Source organism: Gopherus evgoodei, chromosome 1, assembly GCF_007399415.2.
Source record: "Gopherus evgoodei ecotype Sinaloan lineage chromosome 1, rGopEvg1_v1.p, whole genome shotgun sequence".
NCBI classification, from domain to species: Eukaryota; Metazoa; Chordata; order Testudines; family Testudinidae; genus Gopherus; species Gopherus evgoodei.
In genome coordinates, this window is record NC_044322.1 from 160358353 (window position 1) to 160378860 (window position 20508).

At 42.0% G+C, this 20508-nt stretch overlaps 1 protein-coding gene across 1 annotated transcript in view; it reads left to right on the top strand.

Annotated features, from left to right (window-relative positions):
• The window catches only part of C2CD2 (C2 calcium dependent domain containing 2), a 65199-nt gene that overhangs the window by 20219 nt on the left and 24472 nt on the right, over positions 1-20508 (top strand). Inside the window, exons 3-8 of the mRNA XM_030577231.1 lie at positions 3347-3466; positions 5061-5165; positions 9177-9302; positions 9630-9750; positions 12944-13052; positions 18729-18790. Coding sequence (XP_030433091.1) covers positions 3347-3466; positions 5061-5165; positions 9177-9302; positions 9630-9750; positions 12944-13052; positions 18729-18790 — 643 coding nt within the window. The remainder of the gene's footprint in view (positions 1-3346; positions 3467-5060; positions 5166-9176; positions 9303-9629; positions 9751-12943; positions 13053-18728; positions 18791-20508) is intronic.

Here is a 20508-nt window from a genome sequence, read left to right on the forward strand (position 1 = left end):
CAAATCAAATTTCCCCATAAGAATTAATGTAAATAGAGAGGGTTAGGTTCCAGGGAAATTTTTTTCACCAGACAAACTATAAATTACATAGATATACACACAGTATGCGTTTTAAACAAACACTTTGATACTGTACACAGCTCTGATGATTCTGAAGCTTGATTGAGGTGGTGAAGTCGGAGAGTTGGATATTTCCCAGGGAATGCCTTGCTGCTAAATGATGAACTAGCACTCGGCTGAGCCCTCAAGGGTTAACGGGTTGTTAATGTAGCCTCTCACACAAGGCAGCACAAACATGATGGAGGGGAGACAGCATAGCAGACAGAGACAGACACATACCTTGTGTGTGGGAGAGAGAGAGATGCACGCTGACCCACTCTTAAGTGCATTGTCTTTTTAAGTAGATCAGGAAGTTGAGACAGCAGCTGCTGTCCTAAGCTCTCTATCTGTCGCCATCTGTGTCCGCTCCCTGCTCTATATGGAGAAGGGGTAAGTGGGGTGCAGGAGATGGAGGGGGGGGACACTCTGACATTGGGCCCCCCCTCCCTCCCTGCACAGCAAGCAGGAGTCTCTGGGAGCAGCTCCAAGGCAGGAGCAGCACATAGCAGTGGGGAGAGGGACAGCTGAACTGCTAGCAATTGATAGCCTGCTGGATGGCTGCAGCACAGGAACCTTAGGGGAGCCAGGAGGTGATAGAGGGAGCTGATTTGCGGGGGGGAGGGTGGCTGCTGGTCCACCCTGGTTAGAAGCTCCCACCAGCTAGCTGCAATGGGCTGCTCTTCCTGCAAGCAGTAGACAAAGCAGATGGCTGCCAAACGATGTTGAAAGGGAGCACTGCACAACTTTAAAGGAGCATGTTCTGCATTTGATCAGCAATGAAACAATGTTAACCAGGATGACTTTAAATTAGGAGTTACTGTAATGCAAATACGAATTGTAAATCAGTTGTCAAGAAAACACTTTTTTGGAGGGTGGGGGAAAGAGGAGGAGAAGACATTCATTATTTTCCTCTAAGAATATTTTTAAGGGTGTAGAAAGGGACTGTAGGGGAAATATTGGTTGGACTTCACTCGTGATTAAGGCCAGGCCGTAATCGGTAGGCCCTGAGGCCATTAGTAATAGAAATGTAGGGTTGGAAGGGAAGCTTGAGAGGTTATCTAGTCCAGCCCCCTGCCCTGAGGCAGGAATAAGTATACCTAGACCAGCATTTTCTCCAGTGCAGTCGCCATGGTCATGTGCGGACAGCAGGGGATTTTTCTGTGGCCACAATAGCCTCCTGGGCAGAGATGGAGGGTAGCATTGCCACCTCTCCAGGATTGTCCTGGAGTCTCCAGGAATTAAAGATTAATATTTAGTTAAATATTATGTCATGTGATAAAACGTCCAGGAATACATCCAACCAGAATTGGCAACCCTAAAGAAGGGAGGCAAAGCTGTGGTCCGTCCCTGCAGCACCCAGCTATTGCTCGTGGCTGCCTTGGTGTTTGCCGGCACCACCAGCTGGGGCTCAGCACCCTGCACCACGCAACCTCCTAGAGGCTCTAGGCAGTGCCTCTGCAGACACATGGCCAGTGTGTGTGATCAGCAGGCTTTGGACATCAGCATCTGGGCTCCAGCTTTAGACTTCAGCCTGGGCCACGGAGCTTGGGCTTGGAAAAATTGTCAGAGTGGCCACCAACAAGGGTTGGTGTCCACACTCTGAGGCCACCAAAAAAATTGTTCTGAGAATCCCTGAATCTAGGCCATCCCTGGCAGATATTTTTTCTGATCTGTTCTTAAAAACCTCCAACGATGGGGATTCCGTTACCTCCCTTGGATACCTGTTCCAGTGCTTAATTACCCTTATAGTTGTTTTTCCTAATATCCAATTAAATTAAAGTGAACAATCAATTTGTAAGCCTCTTGGGCTGTGAATTGGGACTGAATGTATTTATTTAATCCAATTATTTAGGCCTTGCTTGTATGCAGGAGTTGCACCAGTTTGTCTTAAACTTGTTTTTAAACCTGTTCCTTTCCTTTCCATGATTTGATCTATGCAGCCCTCGAGATGAAGTACATTGAAGGAGAGACTGATGTTTAGAGCCCTGTGTGGATACAAAATTTGTATCCGCATCCGATCCACAAAAATGATCTATGGCTTTCTGCATCCATGGATATAAAGCAGATAACCGCGGATTTGCTCTACTGATGTTAATAAAGATATTAAGAGCTGTTGTGTTTTCTCTCCCACAATCTTCCAGAGGATGCATTGATTTACTTTAAAAACTTAAATCTCTGATTGCAGAACAGATGAGTAGAGTAACAAATTCTGCTTTTGTGCTTTAACAGCATACTTAAAATGTTCCTATGAAACGAATCCTGAATCAGAAATTGATGACTTCACGTTGAGCTAGTGTACTTGCATTATAAGAGCATGACTGTGATGTCTATTCCCTGAAGAGTGCTGATGTGATTCTGCCTCCTTAGTGAATTACTGTCTATATCTGGGGCTCCTCTGTGTTGTGAAATGTGTACTGCAAGTTCTTTGAAAGTAGAAAGTCAGTTCCTGAACCAAATTGGCTTGGGGAAGGAGGGAGGATAAGATTTTGCATTTGTAGGTATGTACTGAGGTGTATAAATAAAGTTACTGTTCATAACAGCAAATGGACTGGCTACCTTGGGTTAAGCAACATATATTGCAGGTAGGCACTGTACAAGCTTTGTCCCTTGAATATTCACCCCAAACTCTGCCAGTGCACTTCAGTACTAAATTTCAACATCTCTTCTGGTTTAACGAAAGATCTCTTAAGTAGAGGAGGCTGATTATGCCAAATTATATAATGGCGTGTTTGTTATGTTCGCAAACAGGGAAACTAGGATGATGCAACAAAATTCATCTTTGTGATAGTTGTGCATCACAATGACACGTTGCTTTGTGGAATTCCACGAAAACGACTTCATTATTTTATTCAGGCCATCTTGTGACCCAGAAATTTTAATGTCTTGTGAAACTTTCACAAGACGGCTAGTTTCACATCAAAATATGAAAAAACTGGGATTTCATCATTTTGATGCAAAACTTTGATCTTTGACTAAAAATTTGTATTTTTTGAAAGTGTAGGGGGGAAGGGGAAATGTTTGACAGTCAAGGAACTTACTTGGAGCATTTTATTGATTCTCAAAAATTGGAGATTTTGACAGTTAGTAATTGTAAATGCTTTACACTACAGTCAGGATTTGAACTTTGGTCTCCAGAAATGAAAGTCTAGTGTCCTTGTCCCCTGCATTTCTGAACTTCATAATTTTTCTAATTGATCAAGGTAGAAAGTTTCTTGAATGAAAACCTTATTTATTCATTCCCTTCTAGGTGGTTTCTTGTACTGTAGTGGGAGACTCCATTCAGTTTATTGTTCATGTGTCTCATATTTCACCTACTACCACAGAATGTCAGTCATACAGTGTGAAACTGTCTCCACTTCACTTACAGGTAAAGTTTTTAAATTATATCCCTTGCTAAATATTACATTCAGATCCAAAAAACTAATTGGACCAATGTTTTTACGTCTACGATGGTCAAACTGAAAGATTGTTTTAACTTTTGAACCTCATAGTTACAAAATGCTTAAATATTTATGTTAGCACTGTCCACAAAAGTTGGTGCTTTTTTTTTTTTAAAGGTACTTTTGTCCCAGTTCATTGTATAATTAAAACTAAATATTTGTGAAGAGAGTGCAAATAAATAATATTGCTTTTATAATTGTGGACCATGAAAATATATTTTTTTTTCCCCCCCATGAGTCTGATGTCCTCAGCCAGGGGTCTGGGGCCCCCTGGAGGGCCGTGAGCAAGTTTCAGGGCCAAAGTTAGACTTGCTGGGGCCCAGGGCAAAAAGCCAAAGCCCCACCACATGGGCCTGCAGCTGAAGCCTGAGCAACATAGTTTCGTGGAGGCATCTGTGTCATGGGGCCCCAGGCAATTGCCATGCTTGGTATCTCTTAATTCCGCCCTGTCTTTTATATGTAGAAAATCAATTGTTGTTGTGGCACAGGTGGGCCATGGAGTTTTTATAGTATGTGGGGTGGGGGTAGGGCGCTCAAGAAAAAAAAAAAAGGTTGAGAACCCCTGCCCTAGGCCAGGCCTGCACAACTCATAAAGCAGTGAGGGCCATATTACTCCAAAGAAAACATCTGAGGGCCAAACCGCCCGCCGACCCCATCACAACCACCAGCACCGCCTAGCCCTCCTGAAACACTCCTACCCAGCACTGCTTGCCCCGCAGAAACAAACCCTCCTTCCCCAGTGCTGCCCCCACCGAAACAGCAGTATTAAACCTTGGTAATAGTGAGCCCTTAAGGTAGTATAGTTAAGGTAAAAGAAAAATGTCTTTTTGCTAGAAGTAGAATAAGATCTTCCCCCCACTTTGTAATCAATGGCCCTGTTGAATGAATGAGGTGTGAACGAGGAAGGCGTGGAAGGCAGCACTTCCAGACAGCTGCAACCTTTGGAGAGGGAATGGGAGCCAGACCAGATCAGTAGAACAGGTCAGCCACTGACCCCCTGCTCACCTCCTCAGTCCTGCACCCCCCGCTCACCTACCCAGCTCTGCCACTGCTCACGTCCTCAGCCTCCTCAACCCCCGCCACTGGCTCACCTGCCCCCCCCCGCCACTGCCCACCCGCTCACATCCTCAGCCCACCAACCCCCAACTTGCCTCTTAGCCCCCCTCCCTCCCCCGCCACTTGCCTACTCACCCCCCCAGTGGGCCACACAGTGAGCCCACCTACTCATTCCCTGCGGGCCGCACAGTGAGCCAATGCAGGCCGCATGTGGCCCCTAGGCCGCCTGTTGTGCCGGCCTGCCCTAGGCTATACTCATAAGAAATTATTTCACCTTTTAGTGTATTCTGTGTTCTTCTCAGGCCACTATCATTTGAGATTTGTTAAATTAAATGCTGGTGTCACTCTGTCTTCAGTGATACTGCACTTCTTTACAGCAGTGATTAGCTTTGTCCAGTGCTTCTCATAAAAGATATTTACAACAAGTCTGCAGATGACAAAAACTAACCTCTGTCATTTCAACAGCTGGAACTCTATCTGAAAGAGAAAGGAGAAGACATTGAAGTTGTGTGGTCCTTCCTTAATGCCCCTGAAACTAATATTAAAATCCAGCCAACAGCAGTGCAGGAGGTCAGTCAGTAAGTTTTTTTTGTTTTTTTTTGTTTGTTTGTCTGTCTGTCTTAACTAGTCCTCTAAAACAAAACTAAAGGGCACATTTTGAGTCCCCTCTTAAGCACAGTAACATCCCACATGGATACTGAAGTGTTAAACCTAAGTTGAGGTAGAGTTGACCAGTTTTGACAGAGAAATCTTTTGTTGGGTCATTGGTTTCATCCAAATCTAAAAGCATGAAAAATCTTGCTTCTTAAATAAAATTATTTCTCAAAGCATTTTTGGACATCTGTAATAAGTGTCCCAATCAAAATATTTTTTAAGTCACTGTTTGGTTCACTTGCATTAGTATTAGAAGAGGACAACCTTATTTCAGAGTCAACTTGACAAATGACTAGTTTGGCGGCAGCCGGGGAGGGACTAAGACTCTTAAGGCTTTCCATAGTGCTAAGCACATGACTTGTGCTTTCTGGTTTTCATATGTTATCTTTCAAGTTACAAATGAATTTTCTCACTATTTGGGACGTTCCTCTCCTCACTCCACTTTGTATTTTTCAGGTTAGAGAAATTGTAAATTGTACCTTAACAATGAGAAATGGTTCTCTTGTGCTTTTTTTACTATACACTTACTTTTTTCTGTCTTGCACTGTAACTTTTGTGGTGTTTTTTCCCTTCTTAAAAAGTTGACTTTAATGCATGTTAGAGCTTCTTCTGAGGAGTTCTATTGACTGAATGATGACTGAGGGGGCAGAGGAATATTTAATTTTATTATCATGGATATACAACTAAATGTATTAAAAACCGATGTATGACAAAACAGTCTTCAGAACACTTAAAGAAAAAACCCTCAGATTTATTTTGAATGTGTGGCAACCTAAATGACCTTAATCACTGGGAATAATATCTATGTGTTGACAGGTCATAATATCTCTGAAACAGTGTGGCCTATTGTATCAAACTCTGCTTTTTGAAAAGTGCTTAACTGGGGATTTACAAGTGTAGTTATATTGAATTGGGTGTTGTACACGGTCTTAAAAGAACCTGTAAAATCTAAGTAACTAAAGGCTTCATTCTCTCCATAATGTTAATAGGTCTAGAGTCAAAACTCCCCGAAATATTGACATTTGTAAATGAACTACAGTTTGGAAATTTTCAGCTCCTTCATTTAAATGACATTTTCCCTCTGTTCCTTATTTTTTTTTATGTAAATACTTTTACATGCAAAAATAATAATAATCACTTAAAGAACTTATCTTCACAGTGCTTCACACACACCAGTTAAACTGGATGAAATGGTAAGATTCTAGTTTACACTGACAAAAGTTGGATGACTCTGAATCACACTTGGCACTCTGTGCTTGGCTGAATTTTAGTATTGCAGATGATATGGCCTTGCATAGAAACTGTACTACTCACTCACAAAAATAATATTTTACAATTAGGAACAACAGTTCTAACATATTCTAAAAATGATGTGTTAAGGGTTTCGAAGTAACTTATTCAGATGCAGTTTTAATGTTTCCTGTGTTGGATTCCAGAAAGAGGGTTGAATGTAAACGTTTACACTTGAAGATGGGGCACAGATAATGGAGTTCAAGATTTTTAAACATTTATATTCTGCTTGAAGCCAACAAGGAAATGGAATATAATCTTTGAAAAAAAACGTTATATGAACCTAATTCCCCCACAGCCCCAAATGCCCATGACCATTGGGTATCCGTCTTTCCAGGCCCTTACATTTGGAACTAAATTTGGGTGAGTGGAGGTTTTTTGTTCTAAGTGAACTGCTTCACACATGGACATGAAAGCATCAGAAAATGTCAATGAATGTCAGGCTAATTATAACAATTAGCATAACTTAGTTCATAGCAAAATTAGCACTCATTGGAATTTTTCAAATTTTCAACAACAGATTCCATTAAACTAAATTTTCATTGAAAGTGGGCAGTGAGCGGGGGGGAAACACCCAAAAAGAGGTATTGGTTGGTTGTTGGTTTGTTTGTTTATTTATTTTAACTTTTTTTTGTGGAGGGGGTTCAAGCAGGTGTAACGAAGGTTTGTTATCCATACACTTACCAAATAGATACGGTGACACTGCCAAAGTGGGCACTGGAAGTTTAATTGTAGCAGTCTTTCGAGGTGTGTAGTTTGTATTTTGTTTTTTTTTTAATATTGGAGTACAACAACATGCAACTTTATAGAAATAGGCCCCTTAAGTAGGTTACTAAAGAGAGAAGCAGCAGTACAACATGAGAAAAATAAGGTTGAAGGGTGCTTTATATGAACAGTATCTATGCATCTTCAGAGTGTGACATCATAAAGCGGGTAGTGAAACAAGATGTATATATATCACAGATTGGGATTGTTCAAACACACCTAATACTACCCCTCAACAAGTTAGTGGTCAAGAAGGGACTCTGACTTTAAATTTATTAGGCCTGTGGTGAAGATTTGGTTGTCACGTGCACCAGTGCAAGAATATTTCATTAATTTATGCTAGTTCTAAAGCACAGTGTAGGTTTGCAAAATGAAGTGGTCAGTCCTGTGATGTGTTGAGCATTCTTGGCTCTCATCAAAATTGTTGAGAGTTGATGGAACTCAGTCAGAATGTTGCAGGACACTCATCATCTGCCAGGATTAGGCCTTTCATCCCCATTGTGGTGATCATCTTGAGATGCGCTAGTGAGTTATTGGGATATTTCTGCCAGGAATGCAGCTAAATAGTTTAGCTTCTGCAACAGGGCATAGTTAATATCCATTTTTTTGATCTGTAACTTTTTTTGCCAGAGAATGTGAGTCCTCCAATTGCGTACAAAATGGCTGTGCATTCCCACCTGACCACAGCACACATCAGGATACTCTCTCCATTTTACTGTAAGAATCAGGAGACATGAATGTTTCATATAAGACTCAGTAAATTGGCTCCATTCCTTTAAAAGTTATGGTCTGTAACAGTATAATCTTTCTAAATGAGATGTCAGTTTGAGACACTCCTCTAAATATTTTCATCTGTAGGTATTCTCTGTCATGTAGGTCTATGCAGCGTCTCCATGTATAGCCTGCTTTACATCTCTCTGTACATTAGAAATTGAACCTCTTCTAGATTGTTCCTGGACCACTTCCAGTGTTCTTGAATTTCTTAATTGCTGTCTATGTGCAATAATTTAATTAAATATCCCCTCAGTTCCAAATATTGAAGAAACCTGAAGCATAGAATAGCATGCTGCCACTGATTGATTGTAGCTAAAAGTAAACTTGCTTTATCAGATCACTGGCAAGCAAACAATTACTGCATTGATATGCTTTATACGTAACCTCAAAGCTACCACGTATAAGCAAAATTTTGCAATGCATTTTGATGCCTGCAATATAAAGGACCGAGCATAAACGAGTGCTGCAATGAACCATCAATATCTGGAAAGCATTTCTTGGATGACAAGCGGGAATGGGAATGATAGCTTAAGTTTCCTGACTTGGAGCTGCCTGAACATTCATACAGAACTATTTTAGGCATGGCTGAGGTTTGCGCTTAAGAAGTACCAAAATGATCATTGTGTGCTGAATGGAAGCTGCCAAATTTCAGCTAATGGAAGTCCGCTTAGTTCCATAGAAGTCAGTGGTACTAGGTTGATAATGTGACCTGCTGTCTGTATGTACTGTATTGCCATCCTGGTATTGCCCAGGTGGTAAAAGAGCTTTAACAGCATAACAAATATGTATGAAATCATGACTGAGGTTCTTTTTTAGGTGAGTAATGACTCTACCTTTTCCATTTCTCTTTCAGAACTGCACGTGATTATAATGCATATATTGTGAATGTGGGTTTTTTATTTTTAATAGCTAAGATCAGTGACTATTTGTCTGACATTTCAGTATGTCTGGCTATTGGCACTAGACCTGCTGTCATTCTTACAACATTTGCTTTATGATATAGTGGTAGTCTGCATAATCAGCTGTCCAGTGAATTTCTGCATTAATGTTTATTCTCCTGATTAATTAGAAGCATGATTCTTTTTTCTCTCCTACTAGGGCCAGATGGCTGAGACATGTGCAATATCTGAGCCATTCAGAGATGTTTTCCTGAATCTAATTAGTTCAGTTTCACCATCTGTAATTTTGAGTACAAAACCTACAGATATAATAAAGGAGGTACAGGTAAGTCTTGTATACATTTAAATAAATTTTGCAACCTGCTTTCTGTTGATATTAATATATCTGGTCAGAGGACACTCATAATCCCATGAATGAACTGCAAGTTTAACACTGCTATTTGATCAGAAATCGTAGAGAAACGCTTTAAAGCACATAATCTCTGGTACAGGAGGATTTTACCTTAAAATTCCTAGGTGACTACTTTTGTTGCTAATGCTGCCCTGTAATTTTTAATATCAAATGACTTTTACCATGTTGATCTGAGTGAGTATACAAGGTATTGAGTATTTTTAATATAGATGATCCCTTATGTCTTGTTCCTTTTCACAGAATGTACAAAACACAGGAACTCTCCCCCAGGGCACAAGCCCTCCGAAACCTCCCAGGATTCATGAACTAAAACTGCTAGTGAAGAACATTGTAGCCACACTGACTGATCACAGTGCTGCAGGTAAAACACAGTCTACTGCAGACAGATATCCTGCTTCAAAGCTGTAAGGAGGGTGACTCTTAAACCTGTAGTGGTCATACTTTCAGACACAACAAAATACAATAAATGGATCAGATAACTCCTCCTTCTGATCTGCTGCCTCTGCGGCACTGCTGGGCCTTTTTCCTCTCTATCCTCTCCACTTCCAAGAACCTGTAGGTGGGGCGGAGTAACTGATTTATTTTAATTTGAATAATTAAAAGACTCATGCACAAAGCTAAGTGTCCTGGCACAAAATATTGTGACAAAATAAAACCCCAGAAGCGCTAACTAATTATTCCAAAAAGGAATCCTGCCAAGTTTCTTTCCATCCTGCCATCATTACTGGAAGCAGACCCTCAGCCCTCTCCCAAAACCCTATGGAGCAGATTCCTTTGCAGCATGCCCAAGTCACCAGTTTTGGTTTATTTCAAACCAAGATAGTGCACTGTGCATATCATGACTCTCTCTCCTTCTATGCCCCCAGCAAACCATAGTCAATAAACTGGTTTGTTCGGTACCATGGTTGCTCGGTACCATGAAGCACCCCTGCAGTTAAGGAGGACGGGGAGTTCTGAGGCAGCAGAAGATGAAGTAATTGATAAGGTGGCTGTAATGGAGTTGCACTGCCAAGGAGCAGAGGGCCCTGTTGCCAATGCGAAGGCATAGGATCTTTATCAAGATGGTTCTGTCCTTTGGCAAGATATGTACAGTCCTCAAGGGTGGTGTGGGAAGAGGAGGACATAGAATACAGTGCACTGATTGTGTTCAATTCTGTGGGGGTGTGGGGGGTGTGAGGGTAACCATTCTGTTAGGGGCATGGAGGAAACTCCAAAGGAAACCTCCTCAGTCAGGGCCTCTCCCTTGCAGGTCTGTTGGTGGGAAGGGGTTGAGTATGGCCCAATATGAATTACTGTTATGTCCAGAGATTTCCAAGAAAATTAATTGTTACACATTGTATGGTCTGAAAAGTCACATTTGGGGGAGAGGGGAGGAAACAAAAGGAAGTAAAACACCTTGAAATATCCTTATTGTACTGTCACTTTTTAATACAACTTTCCACTTAAATCATTTGGAAGCTCTGCTTAACAACTGATGACTCAACATAAACCCTCCAAACATAGGTGTTATAATCCAACTCATGGTCTTTTCTGTTTGGTTGAATATTACTTGGTATGACACTGATTTAGCTGTGCTCTGAGTAATTTGATAACACTAGAACCCTCCATGAGATGTTTATTCACGCAGGGATACTTTATTGAAGAAAGACATACTTTTTCCCAAAAAAAAACAGTCATTGGCTTGGGACACATGGAGCATGAAGCCAAGCAGGAGGTCACTGCCTCCTAAAACAAGTTGTGCTGCTTATGTTTGGGGTGTAGGCGTTCAACCTGTCTTTCAAGTATCTAAGCTTCTTTATGATCAAGCCTGCCTGCTTCATTGCTCGAGGGCTTGAGCGCCAACTAAGCTTTTCAAAACTGTCTGATCCAGTGTTTTGGAGCTGTGCTCTGGCTCCACTCAAGCTCCAGGCAAAAACCTGCAGCTCTACTGCTCTGGAGCTGCTCCGGGCTCCAGCTCCGGGCTCTGTTCCAAAGCCCTGATCTGATCAGTGACCTTTGGGTGCCTCCATTTTGTGTGTGCCCAACTTGAGACCTTTTAAAAGGGTGCTTTTTCAATGTAGATTTTCCCCCCCCCCCCCCCCCCCCCAAATATGGATGATTGGAACTTTCTGAAAATCTTTTAACGTGCCTGGATCTGAGCATCCAGAATTGCTAGTTACTTAACAAACAGATGCCCCTTTTGAAGTGCTTCAAGTTGAGTGCAGTCTTGGTCTCTGTGGCTTTTGTAATGTAAATAGGCCAGAATTCAACAGTCATTAAACCTTGTGCTTGGGTTTGACTCCCTACTGAGAATGGGATGAATCCTTAGCACTGTTAGGCTAAGGGATTTTTTTTCTTTTCTTAAGTGACTGTTATTGGATCATGTTAAAACATTTTAAAACATAGTTTGTTTTTGCCATTTGTAGGCAGGACTAAACTGAGTCTAACCATGTTGTTGGAGCCCTCTGTAGAATGATTGATTAACCTGCATAGTTTCTTTGCCTATGTTTCTACATAGGCTAAAACATGAATTTTTAACCTGTCCATAACAGGGTTTTGCCACATTAATATGCCTGTATGAGTTTGTATAGTGAGTTCTGACTGGTAAATAATCAGTTTGCAATTACTTTGCTAGTAGGCTTTACATATGTTTTTGTATAGGTCTTATGTGTATGGGATTCAGGTAACACATCTTAGATTGATCTAATATAGCAAATTACACACACTCACAGTGTACGTGTGTAGATTCAATATATAACTTTGTCTATTTCTGTGCACAAACCTCAGTGCAAATTTGTGTATATTCTTGTCTGTTGTCATTCTCCAGAGCCCCAAATATGAAAAATGGTGACTTTTGGCATTGTAAAAGTTACTCCTTTTTTTTTTTAAATGTGGTTTTTAGAAGCTATAAATAATACCAATTGTTCCTACTTGGAATAACAGTAAAATTATTCACTTACCTTCAATTTGTTAGTAGATATTTCTGTATTAGTAGAACAATGCTCTTGAGTGGCATGGTCTCTTTAAAAATAACAGTCTGTAAATCCATTGTTCATTAGCAATATGGCAGTCAATATCTGTTAACACAAGAAATAGTAGTTCCTCAAGAAACAGCTGGATAGACCCTCAGTAAGGACTTCAAATATTTCATCTAATTTTTGTTTTAAGTGACTTGAAGCCATGTAACTGTTCACATAACTTCTCTTGGTAACTACATTTCCGATTGTTATTACCCTCCTCCTCTCTCTAGCTCTTGTGATTTTGTTATACTGACACTCATAGCTCTTGGTCTTAAAATTAAAGTGTAAGGTATTTGGGGCCTGAATTGTTTGGGTTTTTTTAGTATGTTTATACAACACGTTGGGCAAGGGTGCCCCAATCTTGAGTGGGCACTAATGTAATACAAACAATAAGAGGTAGGAAGAAGGAATAACGCTAGGGTGTGGGGGGGGGGCTTTTTTCCCCAGTGGTCTTGACAAAAAGGTGTCTTGTACTTGTTTAAGAGAAATAGGCTTATAGATGACTTGAAGTCAACAGTTGGATGTTTGTTCCTTTCCTTTCCTTTTCCAATACAGGCAGCATAAATCCAGTATGTGTAACTCAGTTGAATGATCCTCTACAGAAATTTTCCAGCTCGATAGCTAAAAGTGACACTAACCTCTCTTGGAAAGAGGAGTTCATCTTGTAAGTAACCACCAACGTAACATTTTCTATTAAATGTTTCTACAGTCTCGATTTATATAAGATGTTGGAAGAGAGGAACTGTGTTTTTAACGTATCCTATTAGTTTTATTTCAGATGATTTGACACTGACCGGGCATAACTGTGGTTTTTAAAGCAATTTTCTGGTATTGAGTTATAGCAAGTGTTAACATGGATTTCAGTCATTTTTACTTTTAATTGAGGATTGTTGGGCCTGGGATTGGGAATTACAGATGTGTGGTTTCTAATAGAGATGGATGGTGGCAAGTACCTAAGGGCATTCCTGCACCACAATCTTAAGTCGACCTATGTTAGGTCATCTTACTGCAATCACAGTAATTACTGTGGTGGCTGATGTCCACACTATCCTCCTCCTGTCAGTGGTGTGCGTCCTCGCTAGGAGCACTTCTGCCGACTGAAGAGTGGTAGTATGGGCACTCAGAGAGCCAGGGCTCTCAGCTCCACACAGCTCCCTGTCGGGAGCTCAACTGCTCCGTGCTCCCACCTGGGAGTGAGGGGAGGCCACCCGGGGCTTCTCACCTCTGGAAGGAGATCCAGGCCCTTAGTCCAGTCAGTTGCTGTGCTCCAAGTGGGGAGCCTGGGCAGCAGCCCAAGCCAAGAGCCTGGATGACAGCCCAGCTTGGAGCATGACTGGGGAGTCAGCTTTCTTGTCAGTTCACAGTTCCACTTGAGCCGTGAAATTGACAAGACAGACAATGTAAGGAACGCAGTGTCTACACAGACGCTGTGTTGCCCTAACTACGCTGACATAATGCCATCTCCAAAGTGTCAGACTTATATCTGTGTAGTAGGGCACATGCATCGGCGGGAGCAAGACTATAACGTGAACACTGACATAAGCTGCCTTATGTCAACCTAACTGTGTAGTGTAGATCCACTAATAGGACCAGAAGCTTTTTACTTTACTGGCTAAAAGGAAGGGAAGAAGCAGAAGCAGGTTGTCATAATAAGTGAGAAAAAGAGGTGCTGCTGTGTGTACTGTGCTGTAGGTGCTTCTCTTCTCCCAGAGCATTAAAGCAAAAAGCGTTAGCTCCCATTGGGGTCTCCCTCTCCCTTACAGCCTATCAATAGCTTTTCTGCCCCAGTCCATTTTAGGAACCTTCCCTCTTTTCTACTTGCTTAAAAGAAAAGTGCTACTTGCTGTGTCACCCCGTGTCCCCCTCACCACGGAGTCACTGTGCAGCATCCATTGTCCCTTTTGCCTTCCTAAAAGGGCAAAGAGGCAAATTTCGTGACGACCTGATCTAGGAGAGGATTAGGTCAGTGCTCCTGCTGGGACTGGCAGCTGCTTTACCACCCACTTAAGAGGTGGAGTGAACTGGGTATCTGTTCTTCAGTCCTAGGGGGTGGGGGGCGTTGTAGTGCACAGCTCTGCAGAAAGGAAGCTTTCTCCCTCCTCGTTGTTCCCGGCGCTGCATGTGTAGGTACTTGCATAGCACAGGTGAGAGCATTGCGAAGCAGCAGCAGCCGTGGATGAGTTGTGAAGGAATTGTAGTTTCAGGGTATGTCTACACTACGGCATTATTCCGATTTTACATAAACCGGTTTTGTAAAACAGTTTGTATAAAGTTGAGTGCATGTGGCCACACTAAGCACATTAATTCGGTGGTGTGCATCCGTGGTCCGAGGCTAGCATCGATTTTCTGGAGCATTGCACTTTGGGTAGCTTTCCCGTAGCTATCCCATAGTTCCCGTAGTCTCCCCCGCCCATTGGAATTCTGGGTTGAGATCACAATGCATGATGGTGCAAAGACAGTGTCGCAGGTGATTCTGGGTAAATGTCATCACTCATTCCTTCCTCCATGAAAGCAACGGCAGACAATCATTTCGCGCCCTTTTTCCCTGGATTGCCCTGTGAGACGCCATAGCATGGCAACCATGGAGACCGTTCAGCTTTTTTTTTACTGTCACAGTATGTCTACTGGATGTTGCTAACAGATGCGGTACTGCAGCGCTACACAGCAGCATTCATTTGCCTTTGCAAGACAGCAGAGAAGGTTATTGGTTGTTTTGTACCGTCTGCCATGCCATTGTAAATTGGCGATGAGATGACGGTTATCAGTCATTCTGTACTGTCTGCTGCTGTCATGGGTGCCCCTGGCTGAGGTCAGCCAGGGGCGCAAAGACAAAAATGGGAATGACTCCCCAAGTCAATCCCTCCTTTATGGTATCTAAAAATAGAGTCTGTCCTGCCTAGAATATGGGGCAAGTGTACTACAGAACCAGTGTACTAGAGAGCACAGCCGCTCCGTGTCAGATCCCGCAGAAATGACGAGCTGCATGCCATTCTAGGGGGTGCCCCTGCAACAACCCCACCCGTTGCTTCCCTCCTCCCCTAACCCTCCTGGGCTACCGTTGCAGTGTCCCCCCATTTGTGTGATGAAGTAATAAAGAATGCAGGAATAAGAAAAACTGACTTGTTAGTGAGATGAAAATGAGGGGCAGAAAGCCTCCAGCTGCTATAATAGTCCAGGCAGGACATTAAACGGTGCGGGGGAAAGGAGCCCAGTATCCCGCTGCCATGATAGTCCAGGCAGTACAGAATCTTTTCTTTACACATAAAAGGGACAGGGCTGATAGCAACTGGGGGCTGAGCTCCATGATGAAAACAGTTACCAGCCATTCTGTACCATCTACTGGGAATGACCAGGAGTCATTCCTATTTTTACCCAGGCGCCCCCGGCCGACCTCACCTCAGGCCAGCCAGGAGTAGTCACGGGCTGATGATGACGACGGATAGTAGTCATATTGTACCGTCTGTCGCCGGGAAGGGGAGGGGAGAGGATACTGCTGTTCAGTGCCGCAGCATTGCGTCTGCCAGCAGCATGCAGTAGACGTAGGGTGACACTGAAAAAAGTCAAGAAGTGATTTTTTTTTCCCTTTTTCTTTCACGGGAGGGGAGGGGGGTAAATTAATGAGCTATACCCTGAACCACCCTGGACAATGTGTTTGATCCTACAGGCACTGGGAGCTCAGCCAAGAATGCAAATACTTTTCGGAGACTGCTGGGGACTGTGGGATAGCTGGAGTCCTCAGTACCCCCTCCCTCCCTCCATGAGCATCCATTTGATTCTTTGGCTTTCCGTTACGCTTGTCATGCAGCACTGTGCTGTGGACTCTGTATCATAGCCTGGAGATTTTTTTCAAATGCTTTGGCATTTAGTCTTCTGTAACAGAGCTCTGATAGAACAGATTTCTCTCCCCATACAGCGATCAGATCTAGTATCTCCCGTATGGTCCATGCTGAAGCTCTTTTTGGATTTGGGACTGCATCACTACCCGTGCTGATCAGAGCTCCACACTGGGCAAACAGGAAATGAAATTCAAAAGTTCGCTGGGCTTTTCCTGTCTACCTGGCCAGTGCATCCTAGTTCAGATTGCTGTCCAGAGTGGTCACAGTGGTGCACTGTGGGATACCCCCGGAGGCCAATACCGTCGATTTGCGGCCACGCTAACCCTAATCCAATATGGTAATACCGATTTTTAGCGCTACTCCTCTCGTTGGGGAGGAGTACAGAAACCGGTTTAAAGAGCCCTTTATATCGATATAAAGGGCCTCATTGTGTGGACAGGTGCAGCGTTAAATCGATTTAATCTGCTAAAATTGGTTTAGACGCTTAGTGTAGGCCAGGCCTGAGATAGTTTAGGATGTAGAGAACACAGCTCCCCTGATTTGAATGTATGATAAACACTCTGAATTTGACCTAGGCAGGAAGAGAAGCTTGTAAGTATTTCTTAATGCAACCCTAAAAATCTTGTTTTTATCCTGCACTTAAATGGGAGTTGTGTCCAGTGCATGCTGCTGTATGTTATCTTGCTGTTATGTTTAGTGAAAGATAATTAGCCTTGAAGCTGCCATCTTAAGACACCTGAAGTCTAGTGACTTAAGTTCTTTTCTGTGCTTGGTCTCATCACTGAAAAATGCCTCTCTTCAAAGACTGTGGCCTTGCAAGGCCACAGACCAGACACACTGCCATGTGATTCTTTGCCACCACATTACTGGGATGAGCTTGATGCAACTCATTTGCATTAGTAATAGAAATAAACCAGTTGGATAGCATCTTTCATTCTGAAATATCTCCAAAGTGCTTTACGATCTTCATATATTGTATTTGCAGATGGCTTCAGCTATCTGTTAGTGGAATAGAGTATCTGTTCAACGCTGCACAGCAGCCTTTACCCTGTGTTTTAGGACAGGAAGTGGAAAGGGTATTCTTCTACAGCAGAAACTGCAAGGGGAGTTCAGGTGAGCAGGATGACTATTTTAACTGGAATTTGGTCATTACACCACAGTTATGGTATGCTTTCCATAGTGATAGGTGCTCTACATGTGCCTAAGGTAGATAAGTTTGCAAAGTCCTAGGAGATCTTTAATGATAACTAGTCAGGATTTGGTCTGTGTCTGCACTGCACACCTTACAGCAGCACAGTTGTGTCACTACAGCAGTGCCACTGTAAGGTATGCAGTGTAGCCACTCTTCGTTGGCAGGAGAGAGCTCTCCTGCCGACAAAATAAAACCACCCCCAACGAAGTGCACTGGCTCAATGGGAAGAGTGCCACCTACTGAATTGCTAACACCACTCCCCTTCCTGCTACACCCTGTGTCTTCCTTGGAAGTGTGGCCAAGCACTGAGAAAGTTCCCACCTGAATAGAAACGTAGTGTTAAAATATGTTTCCAATATTAAAGTTCTCCACTGAACTCTTATTGCAGAAGGAACAGAATAAAGTTTAGAGGAAGTTTCACAATATCCATATGCTTTAACAGCCCAGCTGATAGATTTCGGTGTGGTGTTTTTGTTTTTGACTTTTTTTGTCTATTGCATAAAGCACCACAGGTTGTACCAAAAGCAGTTGTGTCTAATGATTCGTGCTGGTCATGTCATGTAGCAACTGGTTCTTTACTCCCCTCCTCTTACAGTGTCCCTTCAGTCTAACTTTGTGCCAAAATAATATGGACCCTTCTTAGAAAAAATACCAGGGGGAAGCACCAATTATTTTTAAATCGGGAAGTTTCACAGTCAGTGGTCAGATATCTGTTCCAGAAAACTATTTAGTGAAATGTAGTATTTACCTCCCTTATTAAAATAATCTTACATTGGCAGGATGCTCCTCCACTTTTAATAGACCACTGGATCTGTTCCATCTTCTTGACTTACGAATTTGGGAGCTGTTGTTGTCTCAGCTGTACGCAGAAGGAATTGTTTCTCAGTCTTCGAGTAGAGCACATACATGGAAAACTTCATCCTGAAAGGCAAAGTTTTATAACCAATTGAAAAAAAGGCCCTCTTATAAAGGAAATGTTTTGGCAATCCTAAATTTAGTGAGGAAGTTAGATAGATCCAAGGTTAGGCTCCACCTCAGCATTCCCTTCCCTCAAGTTAATTGAGGTCAAGAAGTGACGCACATGTTTTCTTGACAGAATTTGAAAGGCAGAGTGCTGTAAATGCTGTCTAACATTTTCCACTGGTTGGACAATAACACTGCACTGTATGGTGCAGTATGCAAGGTGTGAGACATATAAAGCCTTGTGTAAAGAGTGATTTAAAAGGAAGAGGGGAGAAACATTCCCAGTATAATAACTGGAATAGGAATGAAAACTCTTTGAAGGCTTGACATCATTTTATTTATTCCACAGTGAATTAAATGCCAAATCAAAAGAGTTACAACTGCAGATCTTGGAAGATGGGAAATTGGATAGTAAGTACTGCAACTGAATTCTTTTGCATGGTCCCCTCATGGGCATTACTGAGATGTTGTTGAAATAAATCCTCTTTTGTTTACACAGTTGAATAAGATCATGTAAGAAGCTGTCAGAAGTTGGTAATTAATGTAGACCTGTTCTGCTGACTAACCCTGGTAGTCAGATCAGGTACGGTTCAATAACTCCAGGAACAAAGAAGGCTAATAGGCACTGGGGCAAGAGAGCCCTAGAAATAGGAGCCGGGAGATTTGCTGGCTTGGAACAATTAAAAAAAAAAAGTCAACCCAGGAAGAATTTCAGAATTAAATTTGTTTGTAAGCCCAGTTCTGCTTTAATGCTTATCTACTTAAATTAAGGATCAAAGACTAGCTCCAGTGGCAGTTTTAGATAACCTCCTGCTGCGAAGCGAGTGGGAGTTTTTCACTGTTTCCTTCTGTCCCCAAACATTGACACAAGGGATGATATTGTGCAAATGCTTTTCCATATTCCTGGGTTTTGCTTTATTTTTTTAGCAAAGCCCTAAGGCAGGACTGAATGTGCAAACACGACTTGAGTCTGAGTGCTGCCTTGAGCTTGTCCGCTGTTTTTTCTGGTTCCACCCTCTAATATTCTCTTGCTTTAGACTTCCCATGTTTTATGTTCCTGAATGGGCTTATGAGACCCACTTATTGTTTGGCAGTGCTGCACTTCTACACAGAGTGCAAAAGTTTGCTTACCATAGCCCAGAAACAAACTCTTGTGCCACTTGTGTCTAGAACTGCTTACCAACTCTTAATAGTCTTGTGTTGATAAAACTTCAGATAAAACTTCTTGTGCCAGAGAAGGGAAAAATACATCCACCGCCTCTGAGTAGATGAATAGAAAGAAATCCTGACGTCCCTTCTGCCCAAACTGGCTGTTTCCAAGCACATAATCCAATTTATGTATAATCAAACTTTGACTATAGGAAATTGTACGCTACTATATCTGATTCTACCATCCCAGCTTAGAGCTCCTTATCCCTACTTACAAGAAAGATGTTTCCATTGCAGAGTAACTCTCTACTTGATCAGGAGAGGAGCAGGCACATATATATTTCTTCTTGGATTGCTGGTGAGGGGATGGCGTAGGCAGGTTTTAAGATCAAAGGGAATGTTCAGTTTCACAACTTTTAGATGAGCCATGGTACTTTGTACCAAATTATTGCATTATTTGTTTTGTAAAGTGATTGCACACAATTCTTAAACTTCTAATAGACCCTTCTAAATACAAGCCACCTTCCTCGTCTGCTACTGTTGCTAAATGCTCGACCAAGAATTCTCAATGCAGGTTCTGTCGATACACTCCAATCCTTTCTCGTCTTCAATAATATTTTAATGCCATTCCAATTAAATTTTACTTTGAGCAGTATTTATCTATCCTAGTGTTTCACTTTAGATAAAAATTCTAAATTTCGTGTTATACTTCATGGGTCAGTTTGCTAATATGTCAGGATTATTCTTTAAAAATGGAAGCATCCTTTCTGAGTCTTAGCTATTCTCTTCTATTTCAGTATTGTCAAATTTAGTTAACTTTAGATTAATAATGATTCAAAACCAAGTTAGAGTACTGTGATAAACTTTCCACAACCCACCAAGTAAACACTACACACCTTTCTTCCAGCCTTCTGCGTACTACTTATTAATTAAGCCCTTATCCAATATAACTTAAGTAAGTCATATTTAGTAACTTGTTA